This window comes from Astyanax mexicanus, chromosome 23 (assembly GCF_023375975.1).
Source record: "Astyanax mexicanus isolate ESR-SI-001 chromosome 23, AstMex3_surface, whole genome shotgun sequence".
Taxonomy (NCBI): Eukaryota; Metazoa; Chordata; class Actinopteri; order Characiformes; family Acestrorhamphidae; genus Astyanax; species Astyanax mexicanus.
This window is the reverse complement of record NC_064430.1, coordinates 28,684,605-28,706,358: the sequence shown is the minus strand read 5'-3', so window position 1 is coordinate 28,706,358 and position 21,754 is coordinate 28,684,605. Positions and strand designations below refer to the sequence as shown.

General features: G+C 41.2%; 1 protein-coding gene across 1 annotated transcript in view; it reads left to right on the top strand.

Annotated features, from left to right (window-relative positions):
* The window catches only part of LOC103036071 (E3 ubiquitin-protein ligase RNF166), a 47,401-nt gene that overhangs the window by 5,414 nt on the left and 20,233 nt on the right, over window positions 1–21,754 (top strand). Inside the window, exon 2 of the mRNA XM_022665127.2 lies at window positions 20,744–20,900. Coding sequence (XP_022520848.1) covers window positions 20,744–20,900 — 157 coding nt within the window. The remainder of the gene's footprint in view (window positions 1–20,743; window positions 20,901–21,754) is intronic.

Here is a 21,754-nt window from a genome sequence, read left to right as displayed (position 1 = left end):
CGGCCCGGCCTCGGTCTGCTCCCCCAGGCCTTTTCTATATATAGCCTGTCCTGTACACAGCTGTCCCCGAGTGACACCAGCGAAGGCCCGGCGTTTTGTTTACCGAGCGCTGGCGGATGTGTGTTTTTATCACCAGAGAATACGAGAAAGAGGCTCACGCTGAGGACTGACTGCACGTCTCATTAAAAACCCGGCTATAATGAGCTTATTATGAAGCTCCATCCCTGATGTGAGCTCCTGTAATGAGTGTATCGGCCGGCCTGAGATTGATGTGTGCACGTGTGTGTGTGTTTGTGTGTGTGTGTGTGTGTGTGTGTGTGTGTGTGTGTGTGTGTGTGTGTGTGTGTGTGTGTGTAAATGTGAGGGAGATGTTGCATGTCATGCATTTTTAACCTTGGCAGTGGTGAAAAGCCCATGTTTGATGTGAGGGTCTTCTAGCCGTGGGCCTCATCTCCTCCCATTGGCTGTGTTGTAGAGGTGTCGGGCAGGTTTTTGACTGAGGGGGGGGGGGACTCAGAGAAGACCGATCAAAGAGTGGGACATCTTTCAGAGCTGGTCCAGGAAGCAGTTCACTAGCTCTGTGGCTAGACCTGCGATTTAAAATAGTGATGGCTGGACACAGGAATGCAGTGCCGTGGTGCTCAAAATCCTTTAGAGTTGTCTATATTTCTGTATAAATTTTACTAGGGGTGAAACATTTACTCAAGCAATTCGAGTTACTCAATTTAAAAAATGTATCAATTCATTTTCTGTGCCTCGAGGAATCATTTAATTAATTTTAAAACGCAGAGCACAGAATTTAGCGCTGACTTTTTGTGTGAAGCAGCGCGCTTAGCATTACGTCACCGAGGCACAGGAAGCAGGAAGTGGTGGAGGCAGAGGTTTTTGGAGCGGTGAGCAGGTAAATTTAACTTATAACAAATCAATGTGTTACGGAGTGACCCAGGGAGGGAGACGAGGAGATGGACGTAAGTGCAGGTAAGAAAGAATTTAAGAAATAAATAACAAAGAAACAAGGAATGAGTAACACGAAACAAAGAGACACAGATAACCAATACCAAAACAAACCAGAGAACATAAACTAAACCAACTGGAGATAATGATAATAAATAAACAGGCAATATATATATACAAGGGAATAACTAATAACTGAAACGAGAGAAAACAAAACAAAGAAATGAACGAGGGACTGGAAAATAACAAGAGATCAATGAGAAATAAACAAGTAGATAAACAAAGAACAAAGGACAAGGGCTAAGGCTATGAAAACGAGGTCTGAGCTAGAGAACACGAGAAGGACAAAACAACAGAGGTTAGTGCAAAGACCGACGAAGGACAAGTGACAGAGGAGGGCTATTTATAGTAACATGAAACACACCAGAAGTGGAAACACCTGGGGAAGGGGCGGAGCTACAAATGAGACACGTGGTGGAAAACTACTGAGACAGGGGACACAGAGGAGCAGGGGTCACGTGGGAACAACACACAGGTACGAGAACAGACAAAACAGGGCGAGGACGTGACACAATGAGATTAACATTCATGTACCTTAATAACATAACGAGAGTGCTGTGGAGTGCTGATCAATATTAATACTGTCAAATATGTGTGTGTGATTAGTTTATTACAACAGAGACAAGTTCTTCACTTAATACAGGTTTATGTAATCAGTAAACACAGCGCTGTTAGTTTATAAATAAATACATTTTAAAATTAGTTGAGCTAAAGTTACTCTGGCCGGAATGCACAGCCATGAATTTACTGTAATGTACTGTACTGTCATTTAGCTAAGATGCACAACATAAAGCCAATGTTTATGCCTGTATTATTAATTAATGCCCTATATTTAAGAAATCCTAAGTTGAAATAATTTAACTTAATTTATGAAATTATTACTTGTGGTATTTATGTCTATTTTGTGTTTTATTTATTAATATTTTTGTTTGCAATGTGGAAATGTATCTTGTGAATTTAAAAATGAAACCAATTGGTCATTCATTATTAAGAGATTTTTCTTATTTTATGAAATCTCTTATTTTATGTTTTATCCGATTACTCGATTAATCTAATCGATTTTTCAGTAGAGTACTCGATTACTAAAATAATCGATAGCTGCAGCCTTAAATTTAACCTAAAACGCCATCAGATTATAATACAAGCCCTATAAAAATAGGAGAAATTAATTAAAACAATAAATTAAAATATTAAAATTGTCCAATATTGTTGTTTTTATTATATATTACATTTCACAATCAGCTTGGAACTAGGGCTGCATGATATATAATTTAAGCATCATCATCACGATGCACGCATGCGCAATAGTCACATTGCAGGACGTGTTTTGTCACTTAAGGCAATTAAGTCAAACACGTCACGTGGCAATGTTTTGATTCTTGACACAAGCGGTAGATACACAGCGCTGTCTCTGTGTCTGTGTGAGTGACAGACTGCTGCTGCCTGAGAAGTGCGATTGGGAGAGGGAGTGCGAGAGGTTTGGGGGGGCAGATGTAAACATGAGGTAGGTGCATGGCCTCCATCCACATGGTTGGGCACGTGCACCTCAGTTCAGCACAGTTTTACAGCGCAGATATTTCCAGTTACAGCTGAATTCACGCTTTTAATCCCAGAAAATCGCTTTTATTTACCTGCGTTGGCCCCATTCCAAACTTGGCCCCATTCCAAAACATTCCAAATGTTAACTTTTACTATTTTTTTGATAAAACAACTTTTGTTTGTAGGGTAGTCGTCTTGCTGCATGGCCCACACTTTACAGACAGATTACCTGACATTTCCCTTCAGAACTCATTATTAGTGATGGGACGATACACTTTTTTCAGCTCCGATCCGATACCGATATAAAACTGATATAAGATTGCCGATACCGATACAAATACCGATACTTTTAGTTTATTAATAGTACTATGATTAAGGTTAAATAATGAGGCTGAAACAGACCACACAGCCCTTTTAAGAGTATCCACAGGTGCATTTAATGTAAATGCATTCAAAAGTCATTTATTTGACACACTTCATATGCAATTACACAATAGTTTCCTTTCAAATAAAATATTTGAATTTTTATTAAATATAAAAAAAAGTAAAATATTAAATACGTTAAAAATTTAATTCAGGGCATTTTTTCCAACGGTTGTGCAGGAGACTTTTATTTTGACAGGTAGCATAGAGGATTAGCTGCAATAGCTAACGGCTAACTGGTGATGCTAACTGTATTTCCGAGCTAAATTAATCACTGTTTTTTAATAACAGATTGATTTCTTAGTGCTGGTTAGGGTTGGTAGGATCTGTGGTTTGATATTAGATGTGGATTATGGCTGTAGTTCACTTAAGATAGTTATTTATTACATTCACAATGCCGGAATGATTTTGCTAGCTAGGCTAACAGACTGCAGATCTTAATGGAGATGGCTAACGGCTAAGTGGCAATGCTAACTGTATTTCCGAACTAAATTAATGACTGTTTTTTAATAACAGATGGGTGTGTTTGTGCTGGTTAGTGTTTGTAGATGATGTGGTTTTATAGGATATGTGGATTATGAATATAGTTTACTCCAGTCTGTAGTTCATACCTTCACAACACCGGAATGAGGCTGCTGTCAGTTCAGTGCTAGCTAGGCTAACAGACTGCTGGTGTTAATCTGTTTACCTCTCAGACGCTGACTTTACGTGTACCGTTCTGCTGTACAGCGTTTCCAAAGTGAAAACTCTCCAGATAATGGACTTTTTTTGTAGATAAACAGCTAAAGTTACTCAGTCAGCCGCAGACTGAAGCTGCTGGGGGTTCAGGGTAAACTGTTAAACTGGAATCCTGATCAGGGATGCGTTTTGTGTTAACGTTATGGCGGGTTTATTGTTCAGCTCAAGCTTTGGACTGGAATATGGATCGGTAAGTGGATCGGCAGCGCCCGCCCGATATCCGATTAATCAGATTACGTCAGTATCGGCCCCGATACCGATATTGTATCGGATCGGTCCCATCTCTACTCATTATAAATGGTGTCCACAAACATTTGACCATATATTGCATCAGGTGTACCAGTGTTTTTGTCCACAGTGACTCTGACTGCACACAGACCATTACTCTAATGCACTGCTGTTGGAGAGCAGATGATGGAGCATTGGGAAATCTGTTGTAAAGACCAGCACTAATCCTAATCCCGCCGCACCACAGCCTCCATCTGCTCCGCCTGCGGGAGGTAGAGCGGGACAGCAGGAGACAAAACCTCAACCTAAACCTCCTCACCTGCTCTACAGCCTGAGCTCCACTGTAATAAAACAGCACACTGTAACGAATACAGATACTGAGGAACAGTTCATCACCGAGACCTATCTCCTCTTCCCCAAGATGATTATGGTGATAATAACATTGTAATTATTTTAATAGTTAATAATTAGGATCTACTTGGTTCATTGTTCCAAAACCAAGTGCAGAAGAGAGAGGAAACACCTCTTTGTCTCTGCATTGGATAAAAGGTGGAGCGCAGAGGAAGAAGGGTGTAAATTGGTGAAGAACAAAGAGAAAGGATAGAAGGATTGAGAGAAAAGGACAGAGGAAAAGGTGGAGAAGGATTGAACTTGAAGGGCAGTAGACAGGAGAAAAGGTGTAAGAGTAAAGCTGGAAATTGGGGGACAGAAGAGGAAAAATGGAAGGACTGTGATCAGAGGACAGGGGGAAGGATTGAGAGGAGAGGACAGGAGAAAAGGTGGAGAAGGATTGAACTTGAAGGGCAGTAGACAGGAGAAAAGGTGTAAGAGTAAAGCTGGAAATTGGGGGACAGAAGAGGAAAAATGGAAGGACTGTGAGCAGAGGACAGGGGGAAGGATTGAGAGGAGAGGACAGGAGAAAAGGTGGAGAAGGATGGAACTTGAAGGGCAAAAGACAAGAGAAAAGGTGGAAGAGGAAAGATTGAGGGTGGGGGACAGAGGAGAAAGGACGGAAGGATTGTGAGTAGAGGAGGGGGAAGGATTGAGGGAGGAGGATGGAAGGTGAAGTCTGAAGGTTGGAAGAAAAGGTGGAAGAGGAAAGATGGAAGCTGGGGAATAGAAGACGAAGGATGAAAGGATTGAGAGCAGAGGACAGGAGGAAGAATGGAATGAAGTCTGAAGGTTAGGAGAAAAGGTGGTAGAGGAAAGATGGAAGCTGGGGAATAGAAGAAGAAGGATGGAAGGATTGAGAGCGGCGAACAGGAGGAAGAATGGAGTGAAGGTGTCTGAAGGTTAGGAGAAAAGCTGGAAGAGGAAAGATGGAAGGTGGGGGTCAAAAGAGGAAAGATAGAAGGATTGAAAGCAGAGAACAGGAGAAAAGACGGAAGATGAAAGCTGGAAGGTGGAGGACAGGAGAAAGGATAGAGGATAGATGATTACGTTTGTTTAAAGATGAAGTTTGAAGTTGACGTGAGTGTTGGGTGGGTGAATGGTGGAGGGAAGAGGACCGAAAAGGATGAGTGAAATTTAGGACAGAGTAAGAAGGATGAGGATGGATGATGAAAATTGAAACGTGGCATAGAGATAAAGATAGTTGGAGGGTGGAGCATAAAACAGTAAAGTTAAAGGATGGAGAGTGGAGGATAGGATATATATGGTGGAAGACAGAGGAAGGAGGAAGGATGGAATGTGGGAGACTGAGGTAAAAGCGGCTGATGGGACATGGAGGGTAGTTTGGAGGACAGATATAGAAGGATTGAGAGTGTGGTAAGGTAGGGTGGGGTAGGTGGATGTATCAAGGTTGGAGGATTGAGGAATAAGGCTGCTGGATTGAGAATGGAGAAGGAAGGGTTGAGAGAGGAGAACTGAGGTAAAAAGGTGGCGGATGAGAGATGGAGGGTGGAGAGTAGAGGAAGAAATGCACAGTATGGGAGACGGTGGCTAAAGGGTTGAGTTTGGAGCGTGGGATACAGCAGGTGGATGTGTCTGGGTTGGAGGATGGAGGAGCAAAGATATAGAGTGGAGGACTGAAGGATAGAAAGGGATGGGAGATGAATGGTGGTGGACAGTGGAGAAAGGTGGAGGTTTGAGTACCATAGGTTAAAAATGAAGGCTGTAAGCCCAGAGAGGAAGAATGGAGGGTAGGGAGCAGCAGGTGGATGTGTCTAGGTGTAGGGTGGAGGACTAAATAGAAGGGGATAGAAGAGAGAAATGGTGGAGAGGTAGAATGGAGGATACAGGTAAAAGAGATGTAGGTGAGGTGAAGGATGGAGTTAAAAATGGTTAAGGAGCTCCACAGTCTTAGTGTTTGAGTGGATTCAGGAAGCAGTGACCCAGATAAAGGATCCAATTTCATATGAAACCATCAACTGTTCTCCAGCAGAGCCCCACCTTCCTCTCCTCCACCTCTCCTCTCCTCCACCTGTGGTGTGTGTGTGTGTGTGTGTGTGTGTGTGTGTGTGTGTGTGTGTGTGTGTGTTGTGTCTAGACTGATGTTAGAAGTAACTGGATTGAACTCATTAGAAATGCCTTCCCCTACTTTAAAAGTAAAGCTGCTATAAACGGTTCTTTGAGAAATACCATTAGAAGAACAATGTTTGGTTCAATAAAGAATTGTTTTGATGGTAACCTGTAAACTGGAAAAACTGTAAATTGGTTTCTTTATTTCAGTTTATTCAGTTAAAATGTGAAACTCGTATATTATATAGATGTATTACACACAAAGTGATCTATTTTAAGCTTACAGACAATGAAAACTCAAGTCATAATATTAGAATATTATGCAAGATCAGTTGGTGCTTTTGGCAGTGTGGGCAGTGTGCCAAGTCCTGCTGGAAAATGAAATCTGTATATCCATAAAAGTTGTCAGCAGCAGAGGGAAGCATGAAGTGCTGTAAGATTTTGCAGGAAAACAAAACTGCACTGACTTTAGACTTGATAATAAAACACAGTGGATCAACACCAGCAGATGACATGACTCTCTAAACCATCACTGATTGGTGGAAACTTCACACTAGACCTCGAGCAGTTTGGACTGTGTGTCTCTCCACTCTTCCTCCAGACTCTGCTCCCTTGATTTACAAATGAAATGATAAATTTGAAAACTGAATTACTGAAATAAAGAAATGTTTCATTGATATTTATATTATTTTTAGATCTCTTTTACAAAAATGTAGAATTTTTGACATTTAATGAGGGTTCTTCACTCTTACTTCTCTTTCACAAAAATGTTTTCTTGTAAAGCCACAGTGAATATTTAACAAACACATTTTACAATAATTGTTCTTCTATTGGCCCTTTAAAAAAAACCTTTGTTCAAAAAGTTCTTCATGCAGACATCTTTCAGAGAAATGTCCCATAAGGACATCAAAGGCTATGTTCAGCTTGCCAGCCCAAATCTGATTTAAGGACTACCTAGATATCTTGACAGCTAAAAACCACAGGAAATATTTGCTAACCAGTTCTAAACACCATTTGTTTAAAATATGACTATAATCGGATTTTTACAGATATGTCTCCGTCTGAACCATTTTAAATCATGCTGAAATGCTCAGTCTTTTTTGCGTCACTTACAACGCTACAAATGACCTCATCAATCCAAAATGAGGAAAGTGCAAATGTCCAAGAAGAGGCCAATGGTTTGTTACTGATGCCGACCTTCATACCACAGTAACCCGTGCAGATATGATTGTGATGTACAGACAGGCAAATCCGGTCTGATAACTTTAAATTTACAGTGTAGACCAGGGGTGTCCAAACTACGGCCCGTGGGCCATTTGTGGCCCGTTTCCTTTTTTGGAGCGGCTTGCGAGGTATTTTACAAATAGAATGAAAGTTGTCCCGCTGTTAAGCAGGTTTTTTATAATGTGAGATTCAAAGGTTGAACGCTAGGTGTCAGAAACGGGCCAAAGAGTCTAAAAGTGGAGAGAGTGCGCATTTCTAGCGCAGAAAAACGGGGCAAAAGAGTCTAAAAGCTGAGAGAGTGCGCATTTCTAGCGCAGAAAAACGGGGCAAAGTGTCTAAAAGGAGTTTAATATTAAGAGACATCATGAAATTAAACATAAATTTGAAAAATCTTAGTTTACACAACACTGTCAAAGATAAAGATAGTAAGTCAAGTAAAATGGTGTGTAAATGAAATAATCAGGAAAATGTATTATTTAAAGTGGTATATTTCATTATTTGTTTTATTACAGAGTCTGTGGCCCGTGACTTCAAATATATTTCTCCTTCTGGCCCCCAACAAAAAAAGTTTGGACAACCCTGGTGTAGACAGTTTTAATTTTAATCGGTCTTAGCGCTTATTTCTTTTATTGAGGATTTTGGCTTACAGACAATGAAAACTCAAGTCAGGGTCTCACAAAATTAGAATATTATGTAAGATAAGTTGGTACTTTTTGCAGTGTGCCAAGTCCTGCTGAAAAATGAAATCCGCATCTCCATAAAAGTTGTCAGCAAATCCGGTCTGATAACTTTAAATAAACAGTGTAGACAGTTTTAAAATCATTCGATCTAATTTGAGAAACATTGCATCTGTCTGCAGTCTGAACACGGCTTTAGAATCCTTTATTATGAAGATTCTGGAAACTATTTCTTTGAATCTAGGATTCACAATGTATTGTGGATGCATTAGTAATGCTTATTATGGCTTATATAATTGCTTCTATAATACCTTGTATAAATCCTTTACTTTTAGCGACATGCAAAACATGTTATAAAGGTACAGGTACTGTATATCTCTTCATAAAGGTTTTATAATGTCTTTATAATGCATATTAGCATGCTCTATGTTCTTGTGAACAGATATTATTATAAGGCATTAAGAAACCTCTCTTTATAAAGTCTTAAGCTTTGATAACATGTCATCATAAGGTATTGTGTATTCCGTATAAAGCTCCAGGGATCAGCTGGTTGGTTTTGGTTTAACACTGATCAGTTCTGTTGTTGTGTTGCAGAGCTGATCTGGAGTCAGGAGCTGATTGGACGGTGTAGAAAGTTCCTCTGGCTGTTGAAGCTCTAGCCTGTGTGCTGATTTGCGTGTAAAGCGTGGAATCGTGCAGGGAGATGGTTCTCCTTGTTCCTGCTTTGTTCTAATTTTGTCCGTTTGAAGGCAGTATTAAAAGCTATTTTCGGCTGCGTGGAGCCCGCCCACTCCTTCCTGGGCCCTTTTTTCACTCTGTTTTTGCTCGTTTTCTGTGGTTAGAAGAGTAGTGAGCCGTTTTTATTCGGCCTGCAGTAATCCAGGCTTTAAACCTGTTCTCCGGTGTCTGATGAGTGCTAGAATACGTTCTTTCAGTGTTCCTGCTTCAGAAACACGTACAGTAGGCAAACAGCGGCCGCCCGCTAAATTATTCACAGCAGCAAAATGAGACGGCAGCGTTCTGTAGAGAAAGAGAGAGAGAGAGAGAGAGAGAGGTGGAGATGCTGATGAAGGAGGGAAAAGAGGCTAAGAGCTAGCAGTATTCCTGATGTATTAGTTGGAGAGCATGTGAAAAGCAGGAACGCTTAAAAATTAGGGTACTTTAAAGGGTTCTTTGAGTAATGCAGAAGAATCACTTTGCTTTGTTTTTGAATAAAAGAAAGAGATGCTGTGTGAATATTTTCCACAGGCTGTCAATAGATGGATTTACACTTTTCATAAAAGTCTGTATAAGAAGAAGTGGAATGAAATATAGTGAGGTGTAGAGCTGTACATCAGGGTATAGGGTTGTATGTTAGAGTATAGTAAAGTATAGAGGTGTTTAGCAGGCTATAGGGTTGTATAGTGGAGGAGTGTAGTTTAGTGGAGTAAAGTGGACTATACGGTTGTATATTGAAGTACAGTGGAAAGGACAGTTGTGAGTAACGTATAGTGACTAGGGTTGTGTAGTGGAGTGGAGTGTAGGGTTGTGAATACAATGGACTTCAGGCTTGTATAGTGGACTGTAGGGTTGTATAGTAAAGTACAGTGGAGAGAAGGGCTGTGTAGTGGAGAATAGTGGACTAAGGTTGTATAGTGAAGTACAGTGGAGAGTATGATTGTGTAGTAAAGTATAGTGGGCTTCAGGGTTGTATAGTGAAGTACAGTGGAGAGTATGATTGTGTAGTGAAGTACAGTGTAGTACAGTGGAGGGGAGGGTGGTATAGTGGACTGGAGGGTTGTATAGTAACGTACGTGAAGTACAATGGAGAGGAGGGTTGTGTAGTAGAGTAAAGTGGACTGTAGGGATGTATAGTGCAGTATAATGGAGTGTAGGGTTGTATAGTGGACTAAAGGGTTGTATAGTGAAGTACAGTGGAGATTATGTTTGTGTAGTAGAGTAAAGTGGACTATAGGGTTGTATAGTGCAGTATAATGGAGTGTAGGGTTGTATAGTGGACTATAGGGTTGTATGGTGAAGTCAGTTAAGACTATGGTTGCGGATTTGAGTATAGTGGACTATAGGGTTGCGTAGTGAAGTACAGTGGAGATTATGTTTGTGTATTGGAGTATAGTGGACTATAGGGTTGTATAGTGGAGTATAAGGTTGTATGGTGAAGTACAGTTAAGAGTATGGTTGCGTATTGGAGTATAGTGGACTATAGGGTTGTATAGTGGAAAGACGGGTAGTTTAGTGGACTATAGGGTTGTATAGTGGAGTATAATGGAGTGTAGGGTTGTATAGTGGACTATAGGGTTGTATAGTGGAAAGACGGGTAGTTTAGTGGACTATAGGGTTGTATAGTGGAGTATAATGGAGTGTAGGGTTGTATAGTGGACTATAGGGTTGTATAGTGGAAAGACGGGTAGTTTAGTGGACTATAGGGTTGTATAGTGGAGTATAATGGAGTGTAGGGTTGTATAGTGGAGTATAATGGAGTGTAGGGTTGTATAGTGGACTATAGGGTTGTATAGTGGAGAATAATGGGCAGACTGACTGCGGCAGGTTTGATGGAGTTCGAGTAAAGGCTGTTATGTTCCTGTCGGAGACGTGGTGTTTTCCCCGGGTTCTGTTTGGCACAGTTTTGCGTCCGCTCTCCGTCTGCACATATGCATGAGATGAAAGCTCAGCGAGCTCTAAATAAATCATCAGCACATCAATCGGGCCTCGTTTAGAGTCTGCGCTGAACATAAACGAGCGTGTGTATGTGTGGGACGGCGGTGCGGAGGCAGATGCTGGAGTTGAGATTTCTGCTTTTATATGAGCTGGAAATGACCACAGCAGGACGCCGAGGCTGGAGAATCCACAGAGACCAGGGTGACATCAGGACATGCACTCAGACGCTCTGTCACCTCATCACACACTATTACATCACTATCTCACCCCCCTGGGTCTCAGAATGTGATTTTTTTGTCTTTAATGTCATGGGAGCAATAAAAGGAGGAAACCCATTTTTCATCTATTTTATCTCTTTGATGTGTAAAATAAAAAAAACATATATATATATATATATGTATATATATTAAACTTTGGAAGGAAATGATTGACAGACAGCCTTGCCTGGAAACAAACTAGTCATCTGTATTACATGGAGTAGCTGAGTTGTAGTTAAGCTGTCTGGGGAAACTAACTAGTTAATTAATTATACTATTATTGTTAGGGGTGTAATATTCATATCGATCTATTGCAATATAGGTTTTGCAATACTGTATCGATTCTGTATCGAGTATTGATTTTTAATTATTAGTTTGCATTAAATGAACCACTGTCTGACACCAATCGTTGTGTTTAAACCCCACCCACTAGACAGCAGTGATTATGTATTGCATTTTTCCAAATATGATACTTATAGTACGTTAGTATAACAAACTATATTAAATCATAACCCATGTATCATAATTTCAATTTTTTATTTTTCACAGTTTTTACAGTCAGATGAAAGAGTTTTATGTCAGGAAACATACGCTTCTATGAGCTGTTTGGATGCTCCCTTATTGTTACATCACAATAAACCAGGAAGCCTGGATAGAACCACACTGGCACTGCCATAGCCCCAACCACTGGATCAGTTGAAGAAACGCCATTTCTGTCTGCTGGTTGAAAACCTCAGACAGTACACAGCAGGATTATCCAGCAGACTTTGTCTGAGGGAGGGATCTGTACATACTGTTCATGGCAAGTTAGCAGATTGGGGAGATGTAAGAACTTATAAAATGAGTTTTGTGCTTCTATCACAGTAAAGCATGAACTAGCTTGATGGCTTATTGCTTTTTAGCACAAGCTAAGACAAGCTGTGGTAAACGCTTAGCGTAAACGTGGAGCATTAAACAGCCCATTCTGAAAGGGACTGAAGCTGGTAAGAATGGAGCTGTGGGATCTCGAGTAACTTTGTGCAAAGAACTTCGTAATATTTTCGACCTATTCTAACTTGTTGAAAAAGATATAAAATATGTCCTCTTTAAATGACCATTAGTATGGTCACTTTTAGTAGTTAGCCAGGCGGCTAATGCTAGTTTAGTTAGATGTCCTTGACTCCAAATATCTTTAAAACATTTTATTTTCTTCTGAATGACTTGATTTACTTTGGATTATGCTGGAATGTAGTAAAATCCGTTGAGTTTTTCTTTACTCTTATAATGTCTCTGATTCAGTTGGGACACATTTAGTGTGTGTGAGTGGCAGCGCAGTGAGGTGTATACACTCTATTCCTGTCCCAGCACTTCGCTGCCTGACACCACTCTCTCAACTCCTCACTTCACACCACTGTCTGAAACTGAAATGAGTGATGGCTTTACCTGTCAGGCCTCTCTCTCTCTCTCTCTTTCTCTCTCACTCTTTCTCTCTTTCTTTCTCAGACTTCATCACGGGTAGAAGCTCTGTCAGATTCTAACACTACACAACTGGTGGCATATGTTTCTGTGTGCTGTAGTTAGTATTGTAAGTTTGGCTATATGACGTCATGCGAAAGTTTTGGGACGATCCCTCATCAAAATTTTCTTTTTTTTTTTTTTTATTCAGTGTTTTGTCAAATCGCCAGAAGTATCACTATCATGAAAATACCATGAAATATTGTGATATTATTTTAGGGCCATACCGCGCACTCATAGTTTAGGAGTATAGTGGACCTATTGGGTTGTATAGTGGACCTATTGGGTTGTATAGCGGACTGTAGAGTTGTGTAGTGGAGTAAAGTGAAAATATAGGGTTGTGTAGTGGAGAGTAGGGTTGTATAATGGGTTTGGGTATATAGTAGACTTCATGGTTGTATAGTGGACCTATAGGGTTGTGTAGTGGAGTATAGTGGACCTATAGGGTTGTGTAGTGGAGTATAGTGGACCTAAAGGGTTGTGTAGTGGAGTATAGTGGACCTATAGGGTTGTGTAGTGGAGTATAGTGGACCTATAGGGTTGTGTAGTGGTGTATAGTGGACCTATAGGGTTGTGTAGTGGAGTATAGTGGACCTAAGGGTTGTGTAGTGGAGTATAGTGGACCTATAGGGTTGTTTAGAGGAGTATAGTGGACCTATAGGGTTGTTTAGAGGAGTATAGTGGACCTATAGGGTTGTTTAGAGGAGTATAGTGGACCTAAGGGTTGTGTAGTGGATTATAGTGGACCTAAGGGTTGTGTAATGAAGTATAGTGGACCTAAGGGTTGTGTAGTGGAGTATAGTGGACCAAAGGATTGTGTAGTGGAGTATAGTGGACCTATAGGGTTGTGTAATGGAGTATAGTGGACCTATAGGGTTGTGTAATGGAGTATAGTGGACCTAAGGGTTGTGTAGTGGAGTATAGTGGACCTATAGGGTTGTGTAGTGGATTATAGTGGGCCTAAGGATTGTGTAATGCAGTATAGTGGACCTAAGGGTTGTGTAATGGAGTATAGTGGACCTAAGGGTTGTGTAATGGAGTATAGTGGACCTATAGGGTCGTGTAGTGGAGTATAGTGAACCTAAGGGTTGTCTTATGGAGTATAGTGGGCCTAAGGGTTGTGTAGTGGAGTATAGTGGGCCTATAGAGTTGTGTAGTGGAGTATAGTGGGCCTATAGAGTTGTGTAGTGGAGTAAAGTGGGCCTATAGAGTTGTGTAATGGAGTATAGTGGACCTATAAGGTTGTGTAGTGGAGTATAGTGGACCTATATGGTTGTGTAGTGGAGTATAGTGGACCTATTGGGTTGGGTTGTGTAGTGGAGTATAGTGGACCTATAGGGTTTGGTTGTGTAGTGGAGTATAGTGGACCTAAAGGGTTGGGTTGTGTAGTGGAGTATAGTGGACCTATAGGGTTGGGTTGTGTAGTGGAGTATAGTGGACCTATAGGGTTGGGTTGTGTAGTGGAGTATAGTGGACCTATAGGGTTGTGTAGTGGAGTATAGTGGACCTATTGGGTTGTATAGTGGACCTATTGGGTTGGGTTGTGTAGTGGAGTATAGTGGACCTATAGGGTTGTGTAGTGGAGTATAGTGGACCTATAGGGTTGTGTAGTGGAGTATAGTGGACCTATAGGGTTGTGTAGTGGAGTATAGTGGACCTATTGGGTTGTGTAGTGGAGTATAGTGGACCTATAGGGTTGTGTAGTGGAGTATAGTGGACCTATTGGGATGGGTTGTGTAGTGGAGTATAGTGGACCTATAGGGTTGTGTAGTGGAGTATAGTGGACCTATACGGTTGTGTAGTGGAGTATAGTGGACCTATAGGGTTGTGTAGTGGAGTATAGTGGACCTATAGGGTTGTGTAGTGGAGTATAGTGGACCTATAGGGTTGTGTAGTGGAGTATAGTGGACCTATAGGGTTGTGTAGTGGAGTATAGGGTTGTAAAGTGGAGTGTAGTGGTCTTCAGGGTTGTGTGGTGGCGAGTAGGGTTTCATAATGGAGTGTAAATACTTACAGTTTATCAGAATAAACTTTAATAATTAAAAAAACAATTGATTCTTCAATTCAGTTCAATTAAATTTTGTTTAATGATCTCATATCAATTAATGTAAGTCTGAAATTGAACCTTTACAAACCCAGGCAAAGTCTCTCAGAACTAGTTAACCTAAGGACTTACTATTACTAATGTTGGGAAGCTCAACCCAGACTCATATAGACTTAAACGTTTACCAAACTAAATATGTTTAATTTCAGAGTTATCACTCCAGAGTTTGTTGTGTTGATCACATTGGCGCTGGCTTGTCCCTGGGTAGCATCTCTACCGGCTTTCGGAAATTGCAGCGCATCGCTTATCTCTGTCCCCATCTCATCTTTTTTATAGAGTCGAGTTTGAGTGAAGGAGGCGTCTGAAGAGTGACGACGGTGCTGATTGAAGTGTCTGAGCGGAGGCTGTTTAAAGTATGCGAAAGGGAAAGAGAGGAATAGAGAGAGGGAGAAGAGGACAGGAAAGACCGAAATAACCTTCAGGACGTCTTTCCGACTAGACTATAAAATTCTGTTACGGTTCCTATTCGCTTTCACGAGGGCTGGGGGACGGATCCGAGCGCCGGGTAATCGCTCCCCCCCAATGGCGGCGATGGGCTGCTCGGCCGTGTTGGTGTGAAATTGATTGTAGGTTTTAGCTTTACTCTCAGATTGGGTTTGAGTCATTAGCATGACGGCAGCCGGTAATAGGCCTGTGCTTTGAGTCAGTGGTGGGGGGGGCTGGGGGGTGGGGGGGCTGGGAGTGAAGGCGCTGAGGTGGCTGATGATCACTGATGTTCTCATGAATAAACCTCAGAAAAGCCTAATACATTTTATCTCAGCCTTTTGCATGTCATTTAAAGGAAACAAGCAGAAAGCAGCAGTTGGAAAGTTATATGTGTAATACCAAAAGTGATGGGATTCTAAATTCTCTTTCTTTATGTTGTGGGACATAAAGAACTTTATCCAGTCAAAGGCCCCGTTCTGTAACCTTACCCAATCAAAGGCCCCATTGCAACCCTGACCAGGAAGATGTTGATTCAAAGATGGTTTGGATGAATGGAAATCTACTGAATGCCATTAATCTGCCGATTGACCTGCTGTGATCAAGTGACAGCTAACGAGTTGATAATTGTTTCCTGCTCTGTAACTTTGTGGTCTGACATTTTAGTCTCTGTAACGTTACATACCTTACCCTGTGCTCTGATCATGGCTTTTTAAGTTGCTATATGTGCTGGATAAGTATAATGACAAGAAAGATACTTAACTCAATGCCAGTGTGAGAAAGCTATGGAAATGTAAACAAGCTGAGCAAAGAGACCAATTCTGGCAAGAGTTTTTCCAGGCTGTTGAAAGCTCTGTCCTACTCTTGAGACCTGAGGCCAAGGTCTATGAAAACAGAGAGTCAGAAAGACAGGGCTGTGTTGGAGAGGTATCTGTGCTGTTGGCAGAGTGCCTGACTTGCATCCTGCCACTATGATGATAAATGGCAGGATCATTGGTGTTGAAATAGACCAAATCCAGGACTGGACAGAAAGCAGGTGATTGACTGTGCAGTAGAACCCTGGGGAGCAGGAAGATCAATAATGTGCAGCTTCTTGCTCGGGTATTTCTAGGGCTTTGCTGCCAAGTATGTAGAGGATGCAGGAGTGAAACGGGCCATCATAAAGCCTTCCAGCTCTTTTCTTGGCCAGTGGAGAGGAGAAGATTTGGGGATTAGTTGTGGTGGAGGAGAGATTTGCAGCATGACCAAGAAGAAGTGGAGAGACCCATGAGGCCTGAGAAGCTAAGGTGAGATCATTATGGTCCAAATCCATTTCTGATTTCTTCCCCTACCCTTTGGAACTGAGTTATAAGGGGAAGTGGTTAAAATCCTGCACCTAAAGAAACCCCACAAGGTACAGCCCATCAGAAGCCTGATGAATCAACAACACTGTTTTATTGGTAGGCTACTAGCTGTGCTCTGTTGGCCACATTTTTGAGTGTCTTTGGTCGCCTGTTTTGCTATTTTGCTATGTTTTCTCATAACCCTGCTTTTGGATTGTGCCTCTGAAAAAGTCTCTGTTTGGGGGCCATGTAGCCCAAATACTTCACCATACCCCTCCATCCCAACGAGAATCAGCACACCCTATCCCAACAGGAATCGGCACACCCTACTCCTCTATCCCAACAGGAATCGGCACACCCTACCCCTGTATACCAACAAGAATTGGCACACCCTATCCTTCTATTCCAACAGGAATCGGCACATCCTACCCCTCTATCCCAATAAGAATCAACGCACACTACACCTCTGTACCATCAAGAATCGGCACACCCTATCCTTCTATTGCAACAGGAATCGGCACACCCTACCCCTCTATCCCAACAAGAATCAAAACACACTACACCTCTGTACCATCAAGAATCGGCACACCCTACCCCTCTATCCTAACAGGAATTGGCAAACCCTACCTCTCTATCCCACGATAATCGGCACAACCAACCCTTCTATCCCAACAAGAATCAGTACAACCCTACCATTGTTATCCCAACAAAAATCGGTATACCCTATCCCTCTATCCCAAAACGAATCGGTACACCCTACCCCTCTATATCAACAAAAATTGCCACATCCTATCCCTCTATACCAAAAGGAATCTGTACATCCTACTCCTCTATCCTAACAAGAATCAGCACATCCTACCCCTCTATACCAACAAGGATTAGCACACCCCACCCCCTTATTTTGCACTAATACTGTCCTTATCCTCCTAGTGTTGTTAGTATTGAAATTGGTTGAATGGGAAGTACTATGGAGTGGGTAGGTTAATTGGCTCATCTGAATTTGGGAAAAAATTTAAAAACAAATTTTGTTAGTTAGCAAGAGCCTTCAAGTCACTCTCACCATTTCTCACATTATGATATCTTTCTTTTATTCTTTTTGTCCCTGACTCCTTCCTTCATTCCTTTCTTCCCCTATCTCTCCTTTTCACTGGCTGCTGCATACATATATACAGTATATTGATGACTTTGATGGAGGAGCCTGCATCTTGTGCCAGCCCTGAACTCGACAAGCCCATAAAATGCAGCGCTGTGCTGGCGGAAAAACCCAGAATGATTCACAGCTTTAGCGGTCCCATAAACCCCAGGCTCATCTGTCAGAGAGGGACAGGCCGGCTGGCCTGCTCCTGCTCCAGCTCTGTCCCACTGCCCCCATGCTGAGTCATGGTAACATGGAGGACCTCGGCCAAGTGCTCCATGCTGTCATGAAGTTTGCAGCCGGAGAAACTTGTCAATCAGAGCTGCAAAGAGCAGGACTCCCCTGGGCGTCCAGCGGAAACCCTGCAAAGTGCTACATCTGTAAAAACTACTGATGTGTCCAAAATTCACAGAGGTGTCCTTCATGTCCTAAAGAGTTTTAACAGTTATAACTTTGCCTTAACTATTTCAGTCCCAAATTATGTAAAGGAGGTTCTTTAGCATTCTCTTTTCAATGGAGGATAAGGACAAGCGCATGCCTTATTTTATACGTGTGATGTCAGTCTATGCCTCTTTTTTAACAGTAGCCAAAGAAGAATTGCTAAATAGCAAACACACTGTGAGGAAAGTGCTGAATAAATCAGCTAACAGCTAACACCTATGCCAGCTAGCATCATTGCCAGCTGCATGCTCTCGGTCTCTGGCCACTGATGGCGATACAGCATGATATGGAATTTTCCCCCGACCTATAGTCCTCCAGTGAACACACACACTGATCAAACATAACATTATGACAACCTTCTTGTTTCCACGCCTATTTTCCAGTTTTTCAGCTCCACTGAGCATATAGGACACTTTGTAGTTCTATAATAACGTCCTGTATTCTAGGGATGCAACAGGAAGACTATATTTCACAGTGGACCTGTCGTTAATGTTTGACTGAGTGGACTACACTCGCTTTACGTTCTCAGTGTCTCCAAAAATGTAAACACACCAGATGAGGGACAAGACAACACCCATACTCACTGTACATCAGCTCATTATATTTTCAAACACTTTTTCATTGGTTAAATCCTATATAATAGTGCCCTCTGCTGTCTTTAAAGCGACAGAGAAAAAGCAGAGAACAAGTTAATGCAAGCTGCAGTCAGGGTTGCCAGGTCCAGCAAAAAAATCCTGCCCGAAGTCTGCCAAAACCCGCCCGTCAGAAGCTACCTAAGTACATTTTAATTTTGAATGGTTTGCAATTAAGGCTTTTAAGTGGCCACACATGTACACCACATCCTTTGACTATTTAACCGTGACTATAAAACAAGCCCCGTTTGGCATGAAAATACGGAACCTGTAGTTTTTAAACACCTCAGTCTCACAGCTGGACTGAGAATAGTCCAGTTATGCTCATGTTATGCTTTCCTGGTTTACACCAATCAATGAGCAAATATAGTGTACATATAGTTTTTACAGTGAGAACATGTGCCCAGATTTGTGGGCAGTAGTAGTATACGATATGGCAGTAGTGCCATATTGTATCGTACATGATAATATCGCCAGATATTTTGAATATCGTGAACGATATTATACCCTGAAATATTGTGCCATATCACCCACCCCTAATTACCTAATTATCACATCAGGGTACTACTTTTTTCCGTTTTTAGCAAAAGAAAAATTCACACTGTTCTAATTACTAGGGGTGTGACGAGATCTGGTGGCGAGATTAAAACCTGACTATATTTGTCGTCAAGCTTTAACCTGTCTCGCGGGGAAAAAATAGTTTAGTGTGGACTTTTTAAGCGGGATCTGGCAACATCACAGGAGTGCAAGTCCGGGGGGGAGGGGGTGGAGGAGACACGTTCTATCATTACTAGCCCACCGCGCTCCGCAAAACCAGCAAGCTGATTGGCTGTTTCTCCTGAGAGAAAATTTATTTGGGGCTTTCATTTGGTGCCCCCTTTAGTGCAGCGCCCCTATGCACTTCAAGCATAGTCTTAATATGACTGGTTGTGGTTTGCACTTATTGTTTGCACTATATAAGATCTAGAAAAGTTTTATTTTAATTTTTCATTCTTATTTTTATTCCTATTTCTTATGAAATGTGTGAGAGAAACCAGTCTGTTAAGTTTGCGTTTTATGATTTTGTCAAATAAAACTCTAGTTTTCAAGTTTCAGACTCTATTTTTCATTTTTGACGTTTTCTTTAAAATTTTATTTTTAAATCTCGTCTCGTCTCGTTCTCATGAATCCAGTATCGTGTCTCGTCCTGTCTCGTGATATTAGTGTCTCTTCACACCCCTACTAATTACCTATTATATATCTACTAGAGACAGATTATATCCTGGATATATGGAGATATTTGGAGTGCTTTAATATTAGCATCATCACATTCTGGATCATTGACTTCTGTTACAAATCTGATAAAATTCTTCTTTTTTTTTCTCTCCAAATATCCCAGTAAGCCATATCATATTGCATGCTATAATAAAAAAATCTAAATAATTGTTCTAATTCAGTGTTTTGTCATATCGCCAAAAGCATCGTTATTGTGAAAATACCATGAAATATCGTGATATTATTTTAGAGCCATATCGTCCACCTCTAGTGGGCAGCCTTTGTCGTTTACCTGGGGAACAGAGAGATTCAGTGGTCTTGCTTGTGGGACCAACAAGTGGCAGTTCACACACAATGCTGCTTTATGTACAGGACGACCCTGATCACTTGATGACGTCTTTAGAACTATTCTAGATTTGTTTTTCAGAATGAAACCCTCTTCATCAAGTACGTGCTGTAGAAATAAGCGAGCCAGGAAGAACAGGTGGTCCTTCATTTTTGAATAAACTTGTTTGTGGGGTCTTCAGTCTTGTGTAAAATTTTTTACACAGTCTTGTGCTTTGGTTTCTTTTCTTCGCTTCTTAACAAAGAAAGACCCTGAAAAGTCTTTGAACTGAAACGATTATAAATGAGTCATAAGAAATAGGATTTTTTTGTACAGCTCCCAGAGGCATGCACTGATGTTTTTGTGCGTGTGTGTGTGTGTTTTGTATATGTGTGTAGGTTCTGTGGGGACTGTCTTCAGCCGTGTCTGCAGGTAACATCCCCCCTCTGCCCGCTGTGCCGGATGCCCTTCGATCCAAAGAAAGTGGATAAGTCCTCCAGCGTGGAGAAGCAGCTCTCCTCGTACAAAGCGCCCTGCCGGGGGTGCAGCAAAAAAGTGAGTACTCCTGCTGGTGGGGCAGAATAGAAAATGCAAAAGTAGTGTAAGTGTTTCTTACATTTCCTTTGACTTTTTATATGATTGCAGACAGTATGAACTAAATGTATTTCATGTTTTATCTGCTTTTGTTAGTTCCCTTTTCACTTGTTATAACTAAGAATGCAACAGTTCTCAGTATTTTATTGAACTGTTTGGTTCCCGCATGTTGCCGCTGTTGTGCCGAATTCAACTCCCCGCAGAATCTGACTCCACTTTGCGAGCAGATTCGGCACAACACTGCCCGCTGTAAAACTGCTGGAGTGGAAACAACGCTTATAAATAAATTAACAAAGATAAAAAAATGAAGGGTATTCTATCAGTAATTTCAGTTGGTTTTAGTTAGTTTCATAAACTCTCAATACAGTTACAGTTAGTTACCTTTTTTCCTTTTAATTACAGTTTTTATTAGTTTCAGTTAACAAAAATTATTATTATTTTTTTTACTCTCAGTTTGCGTTATTTTGTTTGTTTTCGTTAATGATAATACTTGGTTATATGGTGATTATCCTGCCAGAGCTTTATATAAAATAAAAATAGCATTAAAAACAGATGCCTATATCACATTCTATTTCCTGGAGCCCGACCCAAAGAATGTGGTGGGAAATCTCGGATCGGGTTCGGGCAGAGAATCTAAGCTCTAATATTGATATATCGAAACCGAACCGATACTGTGGCCCAAGAAGCGCAATACGAACCAAACTGTGGCCACACAGTACCGCTGCATCCCTAGTTATAACACAGTTATATTAGGAGACGGCTACATGCTATTTTTTGTTTTTTCATACCAGAAGACATTAAGATGCTCAAAAATG